The 19,965-nt window shown below is 43.3% G+C and overlaps 1 protein-coding gene across 1 annotated transcript in view; it reads left to right on the forward strand.

Moving 5' to 3' along the window:
* LOC140427374 (ran-binding protein 17-like) overlaps positions 1–19,965 on the forward strand; it is a 1,937,807-nt gene that overhangs the window by 214,207 nt on the left and 1,703,635 nt on the right. The window contains exons 5-6 of the mRNA XM_072512921.1: positions 7,596–7,661; positions 8,919–9,023. Of these exons, the coding sequence (XP_072369022.1) occupies positions 7,596–7,661; positions 8,919–9,023 (171 nt within the window). The remainder of the gene's footprint in view (positions 1–7,595; positions 7,662–8,918; positions 9,024–19,965) is intronic.

The raw sequence follows: 19,965 nt of genomic DNA on the forward strand, positions 1-19,965 counted from the left end.
CCAGCTACATAGGACAGGCCACATTGCCCACATGCCCGACACAAGACTCCCGAAACAGGACTCCTGAAACAAGTGTTCTACTCCTGCTCCCCAATGGCAAGCGATCACTAGAAGGGCAGAGGAAACGCTCCGAGGATATTCTGAAAGCCTCCTGAAATAAATGCAACATCCCCACTGACACACAGGAATCGCTTGCCTTAGAACACACAAACTGGAGAAAAAGCATCCACAAAGGTGTCAATTACCTTGAGCGTTGTAGGGTGGAGTACGTAGAGGCCTAGCGTAAACAGCGGAAGGAGAGCGCAGAATCCAGACCATTCCGTCCACCCACCTCATCAAGCACCGCCTGCCAAACCTGTGGCAGGGTCTGCGGATCCAGGATCGGACTTTCCAGCCATTACAGAACCCACCTCCCCGGAGTGGAAGGAAGTCATCCTCGATCCTGAGGGACTGCCCAAGGGAGAAAAACAGTTGAGGTCTCAGCACTGATCACTGTGGCACACATCTTGCCAACCTGCAAAAGATCCACGATTGCCTACTCTCGGCTTCCTGTCAGCCAGGCTATCTTCTCTCTATGTCCATATGTTATCCCCTCTGACATGAGCTTTTATTTTCTACAATAAACTTTAATGTGTTACTTCAATAAATGACTTCTGGAAATTTAAAGACGGTAAATCCACCGGTTCCCCTTTTTAAATTAAATTTTTAAAAAAAATTATAGTCCTCAATTACTTTATCCATTTAAGGGGCAATTTAATGTGGCCAATCCGCCTAACCTGCACATATTTGGGTTGTGGGGGTGAAACCCACGCAGACACGGAGAATGTACAAACTCCACACAGACAGTGACCCAGGTCTGCGATCGAATCCAGGTCCTCAGCGCCGTAGGCGGTAGTGCTAATCACTGTGCCACCGTGCCGCCCTTGCCGATTCCCCTTTATCCACAACACATGTTACTCCCTCAAACAACTCCAATAAATTGGTTAAACATGATTTCCCTTTCACAAAACCATGTCGACACTGCCTGATTACCTTGAGCTTATCCAAGTACTCTGCTGGAGCTTATTTAATAATAGCTTCGAGCATTCTTCCTATGACAAGATGTCACGCTAACTGGCCTGTAGTTTTCCGATTCCTGTCTCCCTTCCTTTTTGATTATTAAAGCTACATTTGCTACCTTCTAACCTAATGGGATCTTCCCTAATCTAGGGAGTTTTGGAAAATTAAAACCAAAATTAACTATCTAATTAGTCACTTCTTTTAAGGCCTTAGGGTGATGTTCATTGGACCCGGGCACTTGGCAGACTGCAGCTCCAACAATTTACTTAGTACCACTTTTATGGTGGTAGTGTTGCAGGACCAGCCATACAGAGCAGTTTCACAGGATCAGTTCTACAGAACAGTGGCACAGGACAAGCTATAGATAGCAGTTTTGTTGGACCAACTACATTGGCTGGTCCTGGATAAAAACAAAATAAAAAGCATACAGTGTGGTGAGGATTAGTGGGAAGCCAGAGGATTGGGAAGCCTTTAAAAGCAAGCAGAAGACAACTAAAAAAGCAATAAGGGGGGAGAAGATGTAATATGATTGTAAGCTAGCGAGTAATATAAAATAAGATTGCAAGAGATTTTTTCTATATATAAAAGGTAAGCGAGAGGCAAGAATGGACATTGGACCACTGGAAAATGAGGCTGGAGAAGCAGTAATGGGCAACAAAGAAATGGCAGAGGAACCGAATAAGTACTTTGCATCAGTCTTCACGGTGGAAGACACCAGCGCATAGCAGAACTTCAAGAGAGTCAGGGGGCAGAGGTGAGTGGAGTGGCCATCACTAAGGAGAAGGTGCTGGGGAACCTGCAAGGTCTGAAGATGAATAAATCATCTGGACCGGATGGACGACACCCCAGGGCTCTGAAGGAGATAGCTAAGAAGATTGTGGAGGCATTGGTGGTGATCTTTCAGGAATCACTGGAGGCAGGGATGATCCGAGAGAACTGGGAAATGGCTAATGTCACACCCCTGTTTAAGAAGGGAGGGTGGCAGAAGACGGGGTATTATAGGCCGGTTAGCCTAACTTCGGTGGTTGGTCCTATTTTGGAGTCCATTATTAAGGATGAGATTGCGGAATACTTGGAAGTGCATGGTAAAATAGGACTGAGTCAGCACGGCTTTGTCAAAGGGAGGTCAGGCCTGTTAAGAATTCTTTGAGGAGGTAATAAGGATTTTAGACAAAGGAGAGTCAGTGGATGTGATTTATTTGGATTCCCAGAAGGCCTTTGACAAGGTGCCGTACAGGAGGCTGCGAAATAAGATAAGAGCCCATGGTATCAGGGGCAAAGTACAGGCATAGATAGAGGATTGGCTGACTGGCAGAAGGCAGAGAGTGGGGATAAAATGATCTTTTTCAGGGTGACAGCTGGTGACTAGTGGTCTTCCGCAGGTGTCAGTGTTGGGGCCACAACTATTCATTATTGCATTAAGGATCTGGAAGAAGGTACTAAGGCATTTTTGCTAAGTTTGCAGATGATACAAAGATATGTAGAGGGACAGGTAGTGTTGAGGAAGCAGGGAGGCTGCAGAAGGACTTGGGACTTGCACAGGCTAGAAGAGTGTACACATGAAAACGGTGAGGTTATGCACTTTGGTAGGAAGAATGGAGGCATTAACTATTTTTTTTCTAAATGGGAAAAGGCATAGGTAATCAGAAGGACAAAGGAACTTAGGAGTACTAGTTCAAGATTCTCTTAAGGTTAAAGTGCAGGATCAATTGGCAGTTGGGAAGGCAAATGTAATGTTAGCATTTATTTTGAGAGGGATGGAATACAAGAGCAGGGATGTGCTGCCGAAGCTGTATAAGGCTCTGGCCAGAGCCTATTTTGAATATTGTGAGCAATTGTGGACCCCATATCTAAGGAAGGGTGTGCTGGAGGAGGTCCAGAAGAGATTCACAAGAATGATCCCAGGAATGTAGGCCTGTCAATTGAGGAGCAGTTGAGAACTCTGGTCTGTACTCAATGGAGTGTAGAAGAATGAGGAGGGATCTCATTGAAACTTATAGAATTCTGAGAGGCCTCGATAGAGTGGACGTGGAGAAGAAGTTTCCACTAGTAGGAAAGACTAGATCTCGAGGGCACAGCCTCAGACTAAAGGGAAGTTCATTTAAAACAAAGACAAGGAGGAATTTCTTCAGCCAGAGGGTGGTGAATCTGTGGAACTCATTACCACTGAAGGCTATGGACGCCAAGTCATTGAGTGTGTTTAAGACAGAGAAAGATAGGTTCTTGATTGATAAAGGGAACAGGAGCTATGGGGAGAAGGCAGGAGAATGGGGATGAGAAACATATCAGCCATGATCGAATTGGGGAGCAGATTCGATGGGCTGTATGGCCTAATTCTGCTCCTGTATCTTACGGTCTTATGGTCTTATACTGAACAGTGTTGCAGTACCAGCTATACTGAGCATGCCGCAGAAACACCCAATGCTGAGCATGTCGCAGGAACATGCAATATTGAGCAGTGTCACGGAACATGCAATACTGAGCAGTGTCACAGGAACACATAATATTGAGCAGTGTCACAGGACATGCAATACTGAGCAGTGTCACAGGAACATGTAATACTGATCAGTTTCACAGGAACACACAATATTGAGCAGTGTCACGGAACATGCAATACTGAGCAGTGTCACGGAACATGCAATACTGAGCAGTGTCACAGGATCAGCTGCTCTGGACAATATCACTCCACACAATTGTGCCACAGCACATTTTCTGCTGAATCCCTCATCCATGCTTTGTTATTTATGGATTTTACTATTACAGTGCACTCATGGTTGGTTTCCCATGTTCCTCTGTAAACCTCTGATCATTCAAAACTCTGCTGCCTATATCCTCACTCATGCCAAGTCAACTAACCTATCAACCCTATATCCTTTGTGAAATTGCACCTGCAGTACTGTGTGCAGTTTTGGTTTTCTTACCAAAGGAAGAATATGATTGCCATAGTGAGAGTACAAGAGGTTCACCTGGGAGTGATTTTGTTCAGTTTAGCTGATCCTGCGACCCTGCTCACAATTGTATGTTTCTGCCACATGCTCAGTATAGCAGGTCCTAGGGCAGCATGGTGGCGCTGCTGCCTCTCGGCACCGAGGTCCCAGGTTCGATCCTGGCTCTGGGTCACTGTCTGTGTGTAGTTTGCACATTCTCCCCCTGTTTGCGTGGGTCTCACCCCCACAACCCAAAGATGTGCAAGGTAGGTGGATTGGCGACACTAAATTGCCCGTTAATTGGAAAAAATGAAATGGGTGCTCTAAATTTACAAAAAAAAGTATAACGGGTCCTGCGACACTACTCAGTAGAGTTCATCTAGCAACACTTTTCTCTATCGCTGGAGTCATGAAGGTCAGGAAGCACAGGAATGAATATAGGAAATAGGAGCATGAGTTTCCGGGGATGGTGGGATTATTCTATGAGGAGGGATTTAAGAGACTGGGCCTGTATTTGCTAGAGTTTAAAAGAATGAGAGGTGATCTCCTTGAGGTGACTGAGGATGAGGAAATATTGATGACACAGAGGGTGGTGAATCTTTGGAGTTCTCTACCCCAGTGATCATTGGAATCTTAGTCCTTGTGCAAATTCAAGAAAGGGATATGGAGATCGTGTGGGAAAATAGTATTGACATGGAAGATATGCCATGATCTTGTTGATTGGCCAAGCAGGTTTGAGGGGCCAATTATCGACTCATGCTCTTATTTCTTATGTTCATTCTTGTGCTTGCTGAACTTTATGACCCCAGGATAAACATGGCCATGATTTTGTAAATTCTATTTCTTGTCCTCGCCTCTCCATATATCCTCCAGCTCCATTACTCTTTGTGATATTTGCACTCTAATTCAGTTGCCAAGGCCCAACTCTGGAATTCCCTCTCAAAGCCTCTCTATGTTGTTATTAATGATATCATGCAGTTTTAAGTGTTTACAAGCCTTAATTTTAATGGACCAATATTAATAGACCATTTAAAGGGGATATGTTGGAGGGGAAATTAAAGGAGATGTTGGATGGACCTGTGGTTTGATAGCCAGGAAGTGGCCTCGCAAATTGTAGCCTGTGGATACTCTAGATTGTTTTTCGATCTTAGTTCCACCTCGAGAGGACATCATAGAATCCCTACAGTGCAGAAAGCAGCCATTTGGCCCATCAAATCTGAACCGGCCCTCTGAAAGAGCATTCCCTTATACCCGTAACCCCACCTAACCTGTACATCTTTAGACACGAAGGGGCAATTTAGCATGGCCAATCCACCTAATCTGCACTTCCTTGGACTGTGGGAAGGAACCCGAGTACCCAGAGGAAACCCATGCAGACACGGGGACAATGTGCAATCTCATTTCTAAGATGTTTGTCATTTCCTTTATCCAGGCCCAAAAGCTTACAAGTGATGGAATGATTATGGAAAAATATAGGTTTCTGATTCGGAACCCTCAAACTTGGAGACAGTTTGGCTCCTGGAGCACCTTGACCTGTTGTTCTGTGAGATGCATGGACGTTTTCTTCAGCATCAGCTAGTTCTTTATCTGAAACACAGCTCTATCACAGTGCATCTGGCTTGCATTTAGTTCATTCGGAGTAATGCAGTGATCTCATATTTCATGAAGGGAACCTGAAAATATAACCCAAAACATGGCTCTCATCACTTCCCTTTGGGATAATAATCTGGCCCTTCACAAATTGAACTAGCATCTGCTCTCAGAGAAAAATTCCTGTTTTGGCAGTGATATGTTGTCTTGGCTTAAAAGAGTAAATGAGCTGCAGGCTCTGATTGCAGCTCATATTTGATCTGGCATGGAATCTGTCCATTTCTTGTTAATCATCATTTTCAATCTGAACTTGTTTCTTGGTTTGACTTCCAATAGGAGATGTTCATCGTGCTTATTATCTGCTCCATGCTCTTCAGAAAATGGAAGTCATTGCTGCAATCTGCTGTAATGCTTATAGAACTTTATCCTCCAATGTTGTCCTTCCAAAGCCTTCCCAGTCATTTGTAGGTTATCGTTGTTGTATCACCGGTATGCAGTGTTCTCCACTGTCACTGTGCAGTGACGAAGTCTTCTGTAGATAAAAGTAAATTACTATGGATGCTGGAATCCGAAATATAAACAGAAAATCACACTGGGCAATCTCAGCAGGTCTGACAGCATATGTGGAGAGAGAAGGGAGCTAACGTTTTGAGTCTGGATGACTCTTTGTCAAAGCTAGACGACTCTCCTTCTCGTTCCACAGATGCTGTCAGACCTGCTGAGATTGTCCAATATTTTCTGTTTTTATTTAAGAAGTCTTCTGTTTTACCTGTGGCAATTTGATCACCTCTCTGTGATTTCACGTGTGAACCTGAGATGCATCTTTGGAAAGTATGTTCTATAGTTACCTTGAGTAGACGTCGAGCTTTTATCAGACTTTCAGAGGTGCTGCAAATATAATTACGTGCGGCAGAGTTTTACAGTATTGGTTTGCTGTTTGTGTTTTTGTACGAAAGCATATGTGTTTTTAGCTGCTTCTCCATACACTCCCATTTCCAAACCTAACAGGTTTTCAAACAAGGTGGCTCATTTCCTGAAAGAAAAAAGATTGAAGTATATGAGAGAAGCCTGGTATATGGCTCACTATTTTGAACCTAATGGTATTTTCAATACTTAAAATTTCTTGTGTTGTAATTTTAAAAAAATGGAATATATATAACAACTTCACTAGCCATGTCTAAAATAGTGCTATTGCGGTGTTACAAATGTCAATTGAATGGCACCCAGCAAGCATTGGCAGAGCAGTTGGCACATTTCACAGAATCACAAAATTGTTATAGCGCAGAAGGAGGTTGACCAATTGGCCCATCATGCCTCCACTGGCTCTCCGAATGAGCAATTTCCTTTGTGCCATTCTCCTGCATTCTCTCTCTAACCTTGCACATTCTTCCTTTTCAGATAACAGCCTAATTTCCTTTTGAATTCTTCAGGAGTTTGCACATTCTCCCCGTGCCCGTATGAGTTTCCTCCGGGTGCTCCAGTTTACTCCCACAGTCCAAAGGTGTGCAGGTTAGGTGGATTGGCCAAGCTATATTGCCCCTTAGTGTCAAAAAGATTAGATGGGGTCACTGGGTTACAGGGATAGGGTGGAGGTGTGGGCTTAAGTAGGGTGCTCTTTCCAAGGGCAGGTGCAGACTCGTTGGGCCGAATGGCCTTCTTCTGTGCTGTAAATTCTATGATTCTATGATTGAACCTGCCTCCTCCACACTCTCAGGCAGCGCATTCCAAACTGTAACCACTCATTCCACGAAAACGCTTTTTCTCAAGAACGAATTTGCTTCTTTATTCAATTTCTTTGCATCTGTGCACTCTCATTCCCCAAACTTTCACAAGTGGGAATAGTTTCTCCCTGTCTACTCCATCAAGACCCCTCATGATTTTGAACTTTTGATTATCTTTTGTATTCAGGTTTCAAAGTAACTGTTTTATACTGTCATGTGCCTGCTTGAGAAATCCTACTTCTGCTGTTTTCAGTTGATGGGCTCTTAGGTTAACTCATTACATTTAATGTCTGTTTAGGGCAGTGTGGAACACTGTGTGATTGGTGTGATGATCTTGTCTGAACTTACACAGGAAATGAACATGGTAAGTATACATTTCTCATGCCAACTTACATTTTTACGAGTTACTAGATAACGTTTCGTAGCTTTGCACAAGGTGTGTCAAGATTAATTGTAGTATTCAGGCCAAGCAATTTAGCAATAACTCGACTAAAATGGGAACAGGACGAGGTGGGGAGGATACCGAAACAGATAAGAGTAGGAGGAAGGAAACATTAACTGAATTTTACTCTCCATTAACAATATCATGTATTTTGATGAATTGTATTAGTTTGCCTTATTAGAACATTAATACTGCTGCAATTGGAATTAATGTATACCTTGTACAGTGAGGTACTTTAAAATATATATATTTTTATTCAAATCAGAGCGTACATAACAACATACAAACAATCACTTTTTCTCCCCTAAACCCCCCCATCCCCTTCCCCTCCTCCCACTACCTCCCCTTCCCCCATACGCTGGCAACAAACAGATCCGTAAACAGAGACAAGAACTGCCCACTGGAGCCCCGAAGGGCAAACGTAACCTTTTCCAGTTTAAGGAATTTCGCGACATCCCCCAAATACGCCGAGGCACTTTCGGTGGTTCCTCCAACCTCCATTTCAATAAAATGTGCCTCCAGGCAATCAACATAGTGAAGGCCACCACATCGGCCCCTTCCCCTCCATCAGCTCCGGCACTTCCAACACCCCAAAAATTGCCTCAAGAGGACCCGTTAACATTTCCACCCCAACACTTTTTTCTAGTGTCTCAAATACTGAGCCCCAGAACCCCACTAGGGGTAAAATGACCAGAACATGTGGACATGGTTAGTGGTCCCCCTTTACACCTCTCATACCTATCCTCTACCCCTGTGAAAAACCCACTCATTTGCGCCCATGTCATGCGCCCTATGCACCATCTTGAACTGTATCAAGCCCATCCTAGCACATGAAGATGTAGCATTGAAATGGCGCATAATTTGACTCCACAACCCCCCATCCCAACTCCATACCCAACTCGTCCTCCCACTTCTGTTTTATCTCCTCAATTAGGTAATTTTGTCAACAAAGACAATTAGGGCTCATGGTCTTACCAAAAATAATGTGCTGTTCTTTTGCTCCTCTTTACATCAAGCTTGACATTCACATGGCAAATGTCTGAGACCTACTCACTTTGGCCAGGGAAAAGAGAGAAAATATTTCCTGATTTAAAGAAAAAGGGTAAAATATGGCCACTATTCAGGTTTATCAAGGGCCCTGGCATCAGCTGAATTGATTCTGTGCACAATGTATTGCAGGCTGATTCAACAAGACCACTATCCAAGCACCGAAGAATAGCTACCTCGTTTCGTGACGTGTGTTTACGAGAAATCTTTACGTTGGCCTGTACGCTACTGAGGGAGGTAAGACAATATGCAATCCAATAACTCCGGAGTTGAGAGGATTGGCTTATGAGGAGAGACTGAGTAGACTGGGACTGTACGCATTGGAATTTAGAAAAATCGGGGGGCATCTTATAGAAACATATAAAATTATGAAGGGAATAGATAGGAGAGAAGCAGCTACGTTATTTCCGCTGGCGGGTGAAACTAGAATTAGGGTGCATACCCTCAAAATAACAGGGAGCAGATTTAGGACTGAGTTGAGGAGGAACTTCTTCACCCAAAGGTTTGTGAATCTGTTGAATTCCCAGACCGGTGAAGCAGTTGATGCTACCTCGTTGTATGTTTTTAAGGCAAAGATAGATAGATTTTTGAACAGTAAAGGAATAAAAGGTTATGGTGAGCAGGCGGGTAAGTGGAGCTGAGTCCACAAAAATATCAGCCATGATCTTATTGAATGGAGGAGCATGCTCGAGGGGCCAGATGGCCTACTCCTGCTCCTAGTTCTTATGTTCTTATGTATAAACTTAATTCACAAACCACTTTATTGATACATTGGAACACCATGCATTGATGCCACAAATTGTTTATTTCAGTTGGCTGCAGCCCAAAAGATATTTGGTTTGCTTTGGAACATGATGCAGTTACAATATTTTGTTCGTTTTATCCAGTATTTCACTAGCGTCCAATAGCCACAACTAAATTAATTGAAACAATCTGTTTAAAACACCTAATATGCATTTGAGAGTTTATTCAGGGCCACTTGCAAACAAAGTAATGCTGGATTTGTAGAGACATTTCCAAGAATCCGTACAGTGCAGAAGGAGTTCATTCGGCCTTCGAGTCTGCACCGACCCTCCGAAAGAGCACCCTGTCTAGATCCTATCCCCACAACGCTATAACATTCTGTACATACCTGGACATTAAGGGGAAATTTAACATGGCCAATCCACTTAACTTGTACATCTTTAGATTGTGGGGGGAAACCAGAGCACCTGGAGGAAATCGACACAGATAGGTGAGCATGTGCAAACTCCACACAGACAGTCACCCAAGGATTAAACCCGAGTCCCTGGTGCTATGAGGCAGCAGTGCTAACCACTGTGCCACGTGCCAGCATAACCACTGTGCAACCGTGCCGCCATTTGTTCGAGAAATGTTCTTGCCCAAAAATGCATGTGGGTCTGTTTCAGCCTCTCCCCAAAACACACAATTTACTTAATTCAGCATACATTTCTTGAGTTCATATGTAATGTCTAAAATGTTCTCCAAAGCATAAAATAAAGGAAAAATTAAATGTTGACCAGAAACTGAAAAGCAACCAATTTCTTCTGCTGCTTTAATATTATGCAGTCATTCCAAAATGGTGATCTGCAAAGGGAAAGAAATGTTATTGAGACCTAACTGATTTTAACTAATAATTTGCGGTGAAACATTCTTACTGCACAATATTTTGGGGGGGATGGCCTATCAGGGGAGAACTTCCACCACGGCTGGCTCTGTTGTGAAGCAGGGAGGGACAAAGAGCACTAAGACCACTAGAGCAATAGTTGTAAGGGATTCTGTAGGTAGGCGCTTCTGTGGACGTGAAAGAGACTCCAGGATGGCATGTTGCCTTCCCTGTTGCCAGAGTCCAGGTTGTCTTTGAACGGGCAGAAAGCATTCTGTAGGGAGAGGGTGAACAGCCAGAGGTCGTGGTACACATTGGTACTAACGACACAGATAGGATGAGTGACAAAGCCCTGCAGCAGCAGTTTAGGAAGTTAAGTAGAAAGTTAAAAAGCTGGATCTCAAGGGTTGTAATCTCAGGATTACCCCCTGTGCCATGTGCCAGTGAGGTTAGAAATAGGAAGATAATACGGCTCAACATATGGCTAAACAGCTGCTGGAGTAGGGAGGGTTTCAGATATTTGGACCATTGGGATCTCTTTCGGGACAGGTGGGACCTGTACAAGAAGGACAGGTTGCATCTAAACTAGAGGGGCATAAATATTCTGGCCGGGAGGTTTGCTAATGTCACACGGATGGATTTAAACTAGTTTGGCAGGGGGGTGGGAACCAAAGCAAAGGTTAATTAACTGAAGGGGAACTAGAGAGTAGGGCCAGTAAGACCTCAGATGAAGAGCAGGCAGGGTGTGGTTGCTGATCAAAGAGGGTCTGGTAGACTGAAGTGCATTTGTTTCAAGGCGCGACGTGTAACAGGTAAGGCAGATGAACTAAGAACTTGGAGTAGTACTTGGAACTATGATGCTGTTGCCATAACAGAGACTTGGTTAAGGGAAGGACAGGATTGGCAGTTTAACGGTCCAGGATACAGATGTTTCAGGTGGGATAGAGGGGGATGTAAAAGGGGTAAGATAGTTGCACGACTGGTGAAGGACAATATCACAGCTGTACTGCGGGAGGACACCTCAGAGGCTCATACAGCGAGGCAACATGGGTAGAGCTCAGGAATAGGAAGGGTGTAGTCACCACTGTTGGGGGTTTACTATAGGCCTCCCAACAGCCAGCAGGAGATAGACGGGCAGACATGTAGGCAGGTTTTGGCAAGGTGTAAAAGTAACAAGGTCGTTGTGGTGGGTGATTTTAACTTCCCCCATATTGACTAGGACTCACTTAGTGCTAGGGGCGTGGATGGGGCAGAATTTGTAAGGAGCATCCAGGAGGGCTTCTTGAAACAGTATGTAGATAGTCCAACTGGGGAAGGGGCAGTACTGGACCTAGTATTGGGGAATGAGACCGGCCAGGTCGACGTTGCCATAGGTGAGCAGTTTGGGAACAGTGATCACAATAGTAAGCTTTAAAATACTGATGGATAAAGATAAGTGCAGTCCTCAGGTGAAGGTGCTAAATTGGGGGAAGGCTAATTACAACAATATTAGGTAGGAACTGAAGAATGTAGATTGGGGGCAGACGTTTGAGCGCAAATCAACATCCAGCATGTGGAAGGCTTTCAAGTGTAAGTTTTTAAAAAAATTTAGAGTACCCAATTTATTTCTTCCAATTAAGGGGCAATTTTAGCGTGTTCAATCCACCTACCTTGCACATCTTTGGGTTGTGGGGGCGAAACCCACGCAAACACGGGGAGAATGTGAAAAAACTCCACATGGACAGTGACCCAGAGCCGGGATTGAACCTGGGACCTCGACGCCGTGAGACTGCAGTGCTACCACTGTGCCACCGTGCTGCCCTCTTCAAGTATAAGTTGATAGGAATTCAGGACCGGAACCTTACTGTAAGGATGAAGGATAAATATGGCTAGTTTTGGGAATCTTGGATAACGAGAGATATTGTGAGTCTAGTCAAAAAGAAAAAGGAAGCATTTGTTAAGGATTGGAGGCTGGGAACACACAAAGCGAGTGTGGAATGCAAGGTAAGTAGAAAGAAACTTAAGCAAGAAGTCAGGAGGGCTAAAATGGGTCACGCAAAGTCATTGGCCAGCAGGATTAAGAAAAATCCCAAGGCTTTTTATACATATATAGAGAGCAAGAGGGTAGCCAGGGAGAGGGTTGGCACACTCACGGACAGGGGAGGGAATCTATGCGTGGAGCCAGAGGAAATGGGCGCGGTATTAAATGAGTACATTTGCATCAGTATTCACAAAAGAGAAGGACTTGGTGGATGATGAGTCTGGGGAAGAATGTGTCGATAGTTTGGATCATTTTGATGCCTTAGTTCCCCCACAATCTTTCCTAATTTACCAGCATCAATCTTCCTCAGGCCCCATTGTCAGAATCATCTAGTTTGTGATTCATTTTAATCTTTTAGAGGTAACATTTAGTTAAGCAAGATTAAATTTGTAAGAGTAAGGCAATTAAAATGCTGGACTTTAGATATTGCCAGAATACCTCAAGCAGTGGCAGTTCAAAGGTTCCATGTATACTTATGAAATCAGAGTTAAGAGGGTGAAAGCCGTAAAACAGTCGGGGGGCTCCATTTGGCTGGGGAACTGCAGGCATTAAATCAGTGGAGAACTGCCCTGGCTTTACTAGAAATGTAAATTGTTGTTTCTTACATGGCCAACAAAACACAAAGAATGCTGGAGAGGCAGCGCCAGTTGGAGGGTTGTTTGACTGAACAGGAACAGGCCGTTCAGCCCTCCAAGTCTGCATCGACCATGCTGCCCGTCTGAATTAAAAAACATTACCCTTCCGGGGACCATATCCTTCTATTCTCATCCAATTCATGTATTTGTCAAGAAGCCCCTTAGAAGTCACTATCTGCTTCTACTACCTTCCCCAGCAGCAGGATCCAGGCTCCCACCACCCTCTGTGTAAAACACTTGCCTCGTACATCTCCTTTAAACTTTTCCCCTCGCATCTTAAACCTATGCCCCTGAGTAATTGACCCCTCTACCCTAGGAAAATGCTTCTGACTATCCCCTCATAATCTTGTTATCTTCTATTAGGTTGCCCCTCAACCTCCAGTGAGAACAAACCAAGTTTCTCCAACCTCTCTGTTTAAGAAGGGTAGCAAGGATAATCCCGGGAACTACAGGCCGGTGAGCCTTACTTCAGTGGTAGGGACTCCCACCCCAGCTTTACAGCACTGTTGGAATATCTTTAATTTACAAACTGTAGTTTCACCTTCTCAAGCAGTGAAGGATGGTCAATACCATCCATATCCCCAGAATGAAGAAATGAAAAAAATGGGATTTGGGAAGGGATGGAGACATGGAAAATGTGGCTTTGGGATAGCTACGGAGAGTAGGCAATGAGGACTCAGGGAGAGTGGAGAAAAGGGACTCAAATGGGGGTTGGAGAATGAGGACTCAAGGAGGGTGGGGAATGGGGACTTTGTGATGACGAGGGAATGAGGACTCAGGAGCGAGTGAGACCGGCGAATGAGGACTCAGGAGAGAGTGAGACTGGCGAATGGTTACTCAGGAGAGAGTGAGATTGGTGAATGGGGACTCAGGAGAGAGTGAGACTGGCGAATGGGGACTCAGGAGAGAATGAGACTGGCGAATGGGGACTCAGGAGAGAGTGAGACTGGCGAATGGGGACTCAGGAGAGAGTTAGACTGGCGAATGGGGACTCAGGACAGAGAGACTGGCGAATGGGGACTCAGGACAGAGTGAGACTGGCGAATGGGGTCACAGGAGAGATTGAGACTGGAGAATGGGGACTCAGGAGAGAGTGAGACTGGCGAATGGGGACTCAGGAGAGAGTGAGACTGGCGAATGGGGACTCAGGAGAGAGTGAGACTGGCGAATGGGGACTCAGGAGAGAGTGAGACTGGTGAATGGGGACTCAGGAGAGATCGAGACTGGCGAATGAGGACTCAGAGGAGATTGAGACTGGCGAATGGGGACTCAGGAGAGAGTGAGACTGGCGATTGGGGACTCAGGAGAGAGTGAGACTGGCGAATGGGGACTCAGGAGAGAGTGAGACTGGCGAATGGGGTCTCAGGAGAGAGTGAGACTGGCGATTGGGGACTCAGGAGAGAGTGAGACTGGCGAATGGGGACACAGGAGAGATTGAGACTGGAGAATGGGGACAGCACAACGGCCAGGCACTTTGAAGCTGCCCTCAGCAAAATCAGTCAGGCACTTTTTTTAAACTGAAACTTCCAAAATGGCTGACTGAGCTGAGCTCCACCCACTCTATGACATCACTATTTTCTGAAAGGTACATTGCTTCAACATCATGTCTTAAAGGTACTCTCACATGACACCTCCCCCCCCCAAGAAAAAAAAATAAACCATCAACTTCAAGATGGTTTCATTTTTCACTTTTGCACCATCCACTAAGAAATGTACACAGTAAATATACCTTTTTGTTTTTAAAAAACTCCCACATGCAAACAGATATAATAATATAGTCCATTTTTCTTTGCTCTTCTTCCTCCAACCGAAATCCTTCTCGATTGACAGTCTCTTTGAACAAAGTCTCTGCACGATCCATCCATTCCTCTACTCCTCGGCATTTCTCTTCAGAATCAGATAATTTAGTTCAATCTGACCACAGAGTCCCTTGCAATTCTCCAATACAGGAGCATTGGTGATCACAGCTTTCAGGCAGTCAAATGCCTTGAAAGTCCGCTGTCCATTGAAATTTGTTCGGTTTCTTTAGCAAGTCCATCAGTGGAGTAATCACGCCACAAAACATTTGCACAGCTGTTCGATCAAATCCACTCATGCTAAGAAATCGCATTATTTCCCTTCGTCTTGAGGGTACCGGAAACTCCGCAAGGAAAGTGATTTGGGCTTCTCCAAATTCACTTTCGGCGAGGTTCATCACCAAACCCGCCTCCTGAAGTCGACCGAAGAACTTCATACGATGTTTTAAATGTTCTTTCCATGTCTGGAAGTTGGAAATAAACACAGATTGTCCCAATTTCTCAATGCAATCCTTCAAAAGCGGGATAGGCTAACCGCATTCAACTTTCGATAGTCCACACACAACCGTTGGGTACCGTCTGGTTTAGGTCCCATCACTATGGGTGAGCTCCATTGGCTGCAACCCACTTCAATTATGCCATTCTTCAGCATACTCTCAATCTCTTTGTTAACCTGTGCCAATTTTAAAGGATTAAGTCTATATGGATGTTGTTTGATAGGAACAGCGTTTCCCACATCTACATCATGTATAGCCATTTTAGTACTTCCCAATTTATCTCTACAATCTTGCCCATGTGTTATCAATAACTCTTTCAGGTCAGTTTGTTTTTGCCCTGGGAGGTAACTGAACAATTCATCCCAATTTTTAAGAACATCCTCATTTTCCAATTTAATTTGAGTTATGTCAAATTCACAATCATCTGGATTTGGTTCGTCACTTTGAGTTAGAATCATTAAAACCTCCTTTTTCTCTCCTTCCCTTTCAAAGTACCTTTTAAGCATATTCACATGACACACTCATGAAGAGTCTTCCTTCTATCTGGTGTTTTTACCACATAATTCACCTCACTTAATTTCCTTTCAATCTAATACGGTCCACAAAACCTAGCTTTTAAAGGGTCCCCTACCACTGGTAACAACACTACAACTTTATCCCCACTGGCAAAACTACGAACTTTGGATTACTTGTCCGCTACCCGTTTCATCACATTTTGTGCAACTTTCAAATGTTGTCTAGCCAATTCACCTGCTCTATTTAATCATTCACTAAAATTTGACACGTAATCCAATAGTGTAATTTCCGATTTCTCACCTACCAATTTTTCCTTTATCAATTTAAGTGGTCCTCTTACTTCATGACCAAACATTAGTTCAAAAGGACTAAATTCGGTTGACTCATTAGGTGCATCCCTAATTGCAAACAATACGAATGGGATTTCTTTATCCCAATCCTCTGGATAATCTTGACAATACGCCCTCAACATTGTCTTTAATGTCTGATGCCACTTTTTTAATGCTCCCTGCGATTCTGGATGGTATGCAGTTGATTTAAATTGTTTTATTCCTAAGCTATCCATAACTTCTTTGAATAACTTTGAAGTAAAATTTGATCCTTGATCCGATTGAATTTCTGTGGGTAGTCCATATCTAGTAAAGAAGTTAAGTAACGCCTCCACAATCCTTTTAACTGTAATATTACGTACTGGTATGGCCTCTGGAAACCAAGTAGACACATTCATTACAGTCAAAAGATATTGATTCCCACTTTTTGCTTTAGGAAGCGGTCCGACACAATCAATTAGGACCCTTGTAGAAGGTTCCTCAAATGCTGGAATGGGTATTAAGGGCACTGGTTTTATCACTGCTTGAGGTTTCCCTACCACTTGACATGTGTGACATGATTGACAAAATTTAACTACATCTTTATGTAGTCCAGGCCAATAAAAATGTTTCTGGATTTTAGCTTGCGTTTTCCTTATTCTCAAATGACCTCCCACTGGTACCACATGTGCATCTCGCAACACCTTTCTATACCCTACCGGCAATACTACTTGATGAACTTCTGCCCACTTTTCATCCGCCTGCATATGTACAGGTCTCCATTTTCTCATCAAGACATCATTTTTAAGGTAATAACACATTGGTATTCTCTCAGATTCCTCTTCCTTATATGCTTTCTGATATATCCCTTTAATTTCTATATCTTTCTGTTGTAACTCCGCCAATATTCCTGAACTGTAAATATCCGCTCATCCTCCACCTGTTCTTGTTCTTTTTCAACCATCTGATCAAAAATCGTTTCTGATAATTGCACTTCAACTTCAACTTCATCTTCACTCTTTGATGTCTCCTCTTGTCTTAACCTGTGACTTTGCGACCTTGTTACGACACAATCCGGAAAAATCCCAGGATATTTGTCCTTCAACACTTCAGTTGACTGATTTTCCACTGGCTTATCAACCACAGTAGGCATCACTCCCACCTGCGATGCAGCTATATCATTACCAGAGATAAACTGTATTCCTGGACAAGATAGTTTATCTATTACTCCTACTACCACTTCACCACTTTTCACTGGACTTTCCAACCTTACCTTATATAATGGAACGCTACTCCTCTCACGCTGACTTCCACGTATCGCCACCTTTTCTGGCAACATTCTTCCTAAACCACATAATTCCTCATCTCTTCCCATTAAAGATTGACTAGCCCCTGTATCTCTTAAAATTGTGACTTCTTTACCTGCTCCTCCTGATACACGAGTAAACTTTACTCACACAGTAAATTCTTTAAATACATCTGGCACCTTCTTAACGCTTACTTCTTGAACAATTGTTTGCACCTCTTTCGCTTCCCTTGGTCTTTCCTTTACCACTCTAACAAACCCCACTGTCTTATCCTGTTTTACCACATCAGCCTTCCCAGTGCTTTTCTTCAACCACCAACACTGTGACTTTACATGGCCTAGTTTATTACAGTGAAAACATCTGAAACTTTTCATTTCTTTCCCACCCTCCTGGATTTCTTTTTTAATCTGAGGTACACTCTCTTTATTGTCTCCGATCAGATCACCTTTACCTTTACCACTTGAGTATTTCTCATGTCCCCAGTTTCTATCCCTCACCGGCTGAAACTGATGTCGGAAAACAATCTTTTATTTTTGAACTAATTCATAATCATCTGCCATTTCTGCTGCTAATCTCGCAGTTTGAACCCTCTGTTCTTCCACATGAGTTCTCACTACATTAAGAATCAAATTTTTAAACTCCTCTAAAAGTATAATTTCTCTGAGAGCTTCATACATTTCGTCTATTTTCAAAGCCCTTATCCACCTCTCAAAATTACTCTGAGCCTTTCAAACTCCATGTATGTTTGACCAAATTCTTTCCTTAAATTTCTAAACCTTTGTCTGTAACTAGGCACTAGCTCATATGCACTTAAGATGGATTTCTTCACCTCCTCATACGTTCCAGATATCTCCTCCGGTTGTGATGCAAACACTTGACTAGCTCTACCTGCCAGCTTTGTTTGAATCAGTAACACCCACATGTCCTGTGGCCATTTTATTTGTTTAGCTACCTTCTCAAATGAAATGAAAAAGGGTTCCACTGCCTTCTCGTCAAACCTTGGCAATGCTTGGACATATTTAAATAGACCCCCACCAAGCCTTCAACTATGGCGCTCTTTCTCACTATCCTCATCACTATTATCCAACTGTACGTTTCCCTTTACATCTGCCAATTTTAACTGACTGTCATGTTTCATGGCCATTTTCTGAAGTTCAAACTCTCTCTCTTTATCTTTCTCCCTGATCTGTATCTCCCTTTCTCTTTCCTCCCTCTTTCTTTTTCCTCGCTCTCTCTTTCATATTCAAGCTGCTTTAATTCTTTCTCATGTTCCATTTGTTTAATTTGTAATTGAATTTTTGCCATTTCCAATGAGTCAAATTCTATCTCAGGCAACTTTAAATGCTTAACAACCGCCATAATTACCTCATCTTTTCGCATTTTGTCAGGTAATGTTAACAGCAATGTTCTTGCCAAATCTAACAGTCTGCTTTTCGTTTCTGTCCAGAAGGTACTTCATGTAACATTCTCCACCCCAAAAAACTTCTGAGCCTCTGAAAGAGCCATTGTTCACAACACTCTCCCCACTTAAACTAAAAGCACCAATCCTTCACTGTCTTTCAGTTCACAAAAGCCAATCCAATAGATAGACTTTTATCCCGGACGAGCCCCCAATTGTTATGGGCGAGGCGTTTTCAGAACCCGAAAATGTATCATGGAGTTCAACCAACCTCTCCCTTTAATGGATTGTTGCTTTTTAAGCACGCGGCTTTTCCCTAGGTGTGGGATTACAATTATGGACACGTGGGTTTTCAAACACAAAACACTGTTTATTCCATGAACTCAACTTAACATCTGAAATAAACATTGGATCTCTTAACACCCCTTACTTCAAAGATAACTCAGAAAATATTGCAACAGTAAATAATTCCTTAAAATGTTCCTTCAAACTTCCAAGAGACACCTTGAAACAGTATCACATCAGGTTAAAGGCTTTACTTTAAATCACCCAAATGATCCAGCGATAGTCTTTCATGGTAGAGATCCAGCTCACTGCAAAACACAGACACACACCCAGCTCTATTCAAAACTTGCAACTCTCTAGAAACACACAGACCCCCACAAACTGCTTTTTAAACTGGCTTTCTCCTTTTAATCAGCTCACTGCAAAACAGCCAGGCACTTTGAAGCTGCTCTCAGCAAAACCAGCCAGGCACTTTTTTAAAACTGAAATTTCCAAAATGGCTGAACTGGGCTGAGCTCCACCCACTCTATGACATCACTGTTTTCTTAAAGGTACATTGCTTAAACATTATGTCTTAAAGGTACTCTCACATGACACTTTTCATAGTATACTTCCTTGTTAAATGACTCCTTCTAAAGTGCATCACCTCACACTTTTCAGGGTTAAATTACATCTGCCACTTGAATGAAAATGAAAAACACTTTTTGTCACAAGTAGGCTTCAATGAAGTTACTGTGAAAAGCCCTTAGTTGCCACATTCCGGTGCCTGTTCTGGGAGGCTGATATGGGAATTGAACCATGCTGCTGGCC

Source organism: Scyliorhinus torazame, chromosome 7 (genome assembly GCF_047496885.1).
Source record: "Scyliorhinus torazame isolate Kashiwa2021f chromosome 7, sScyTor2.1, whole genome shotgun sequence".
Lineage (NCBI taxonomy): Eukaryota > Metazoa > Chordata > Chondrichthyes > Carcharhiniformes > Scyliorhinidae > Scyliorhinus > Scyliorhinus torazame.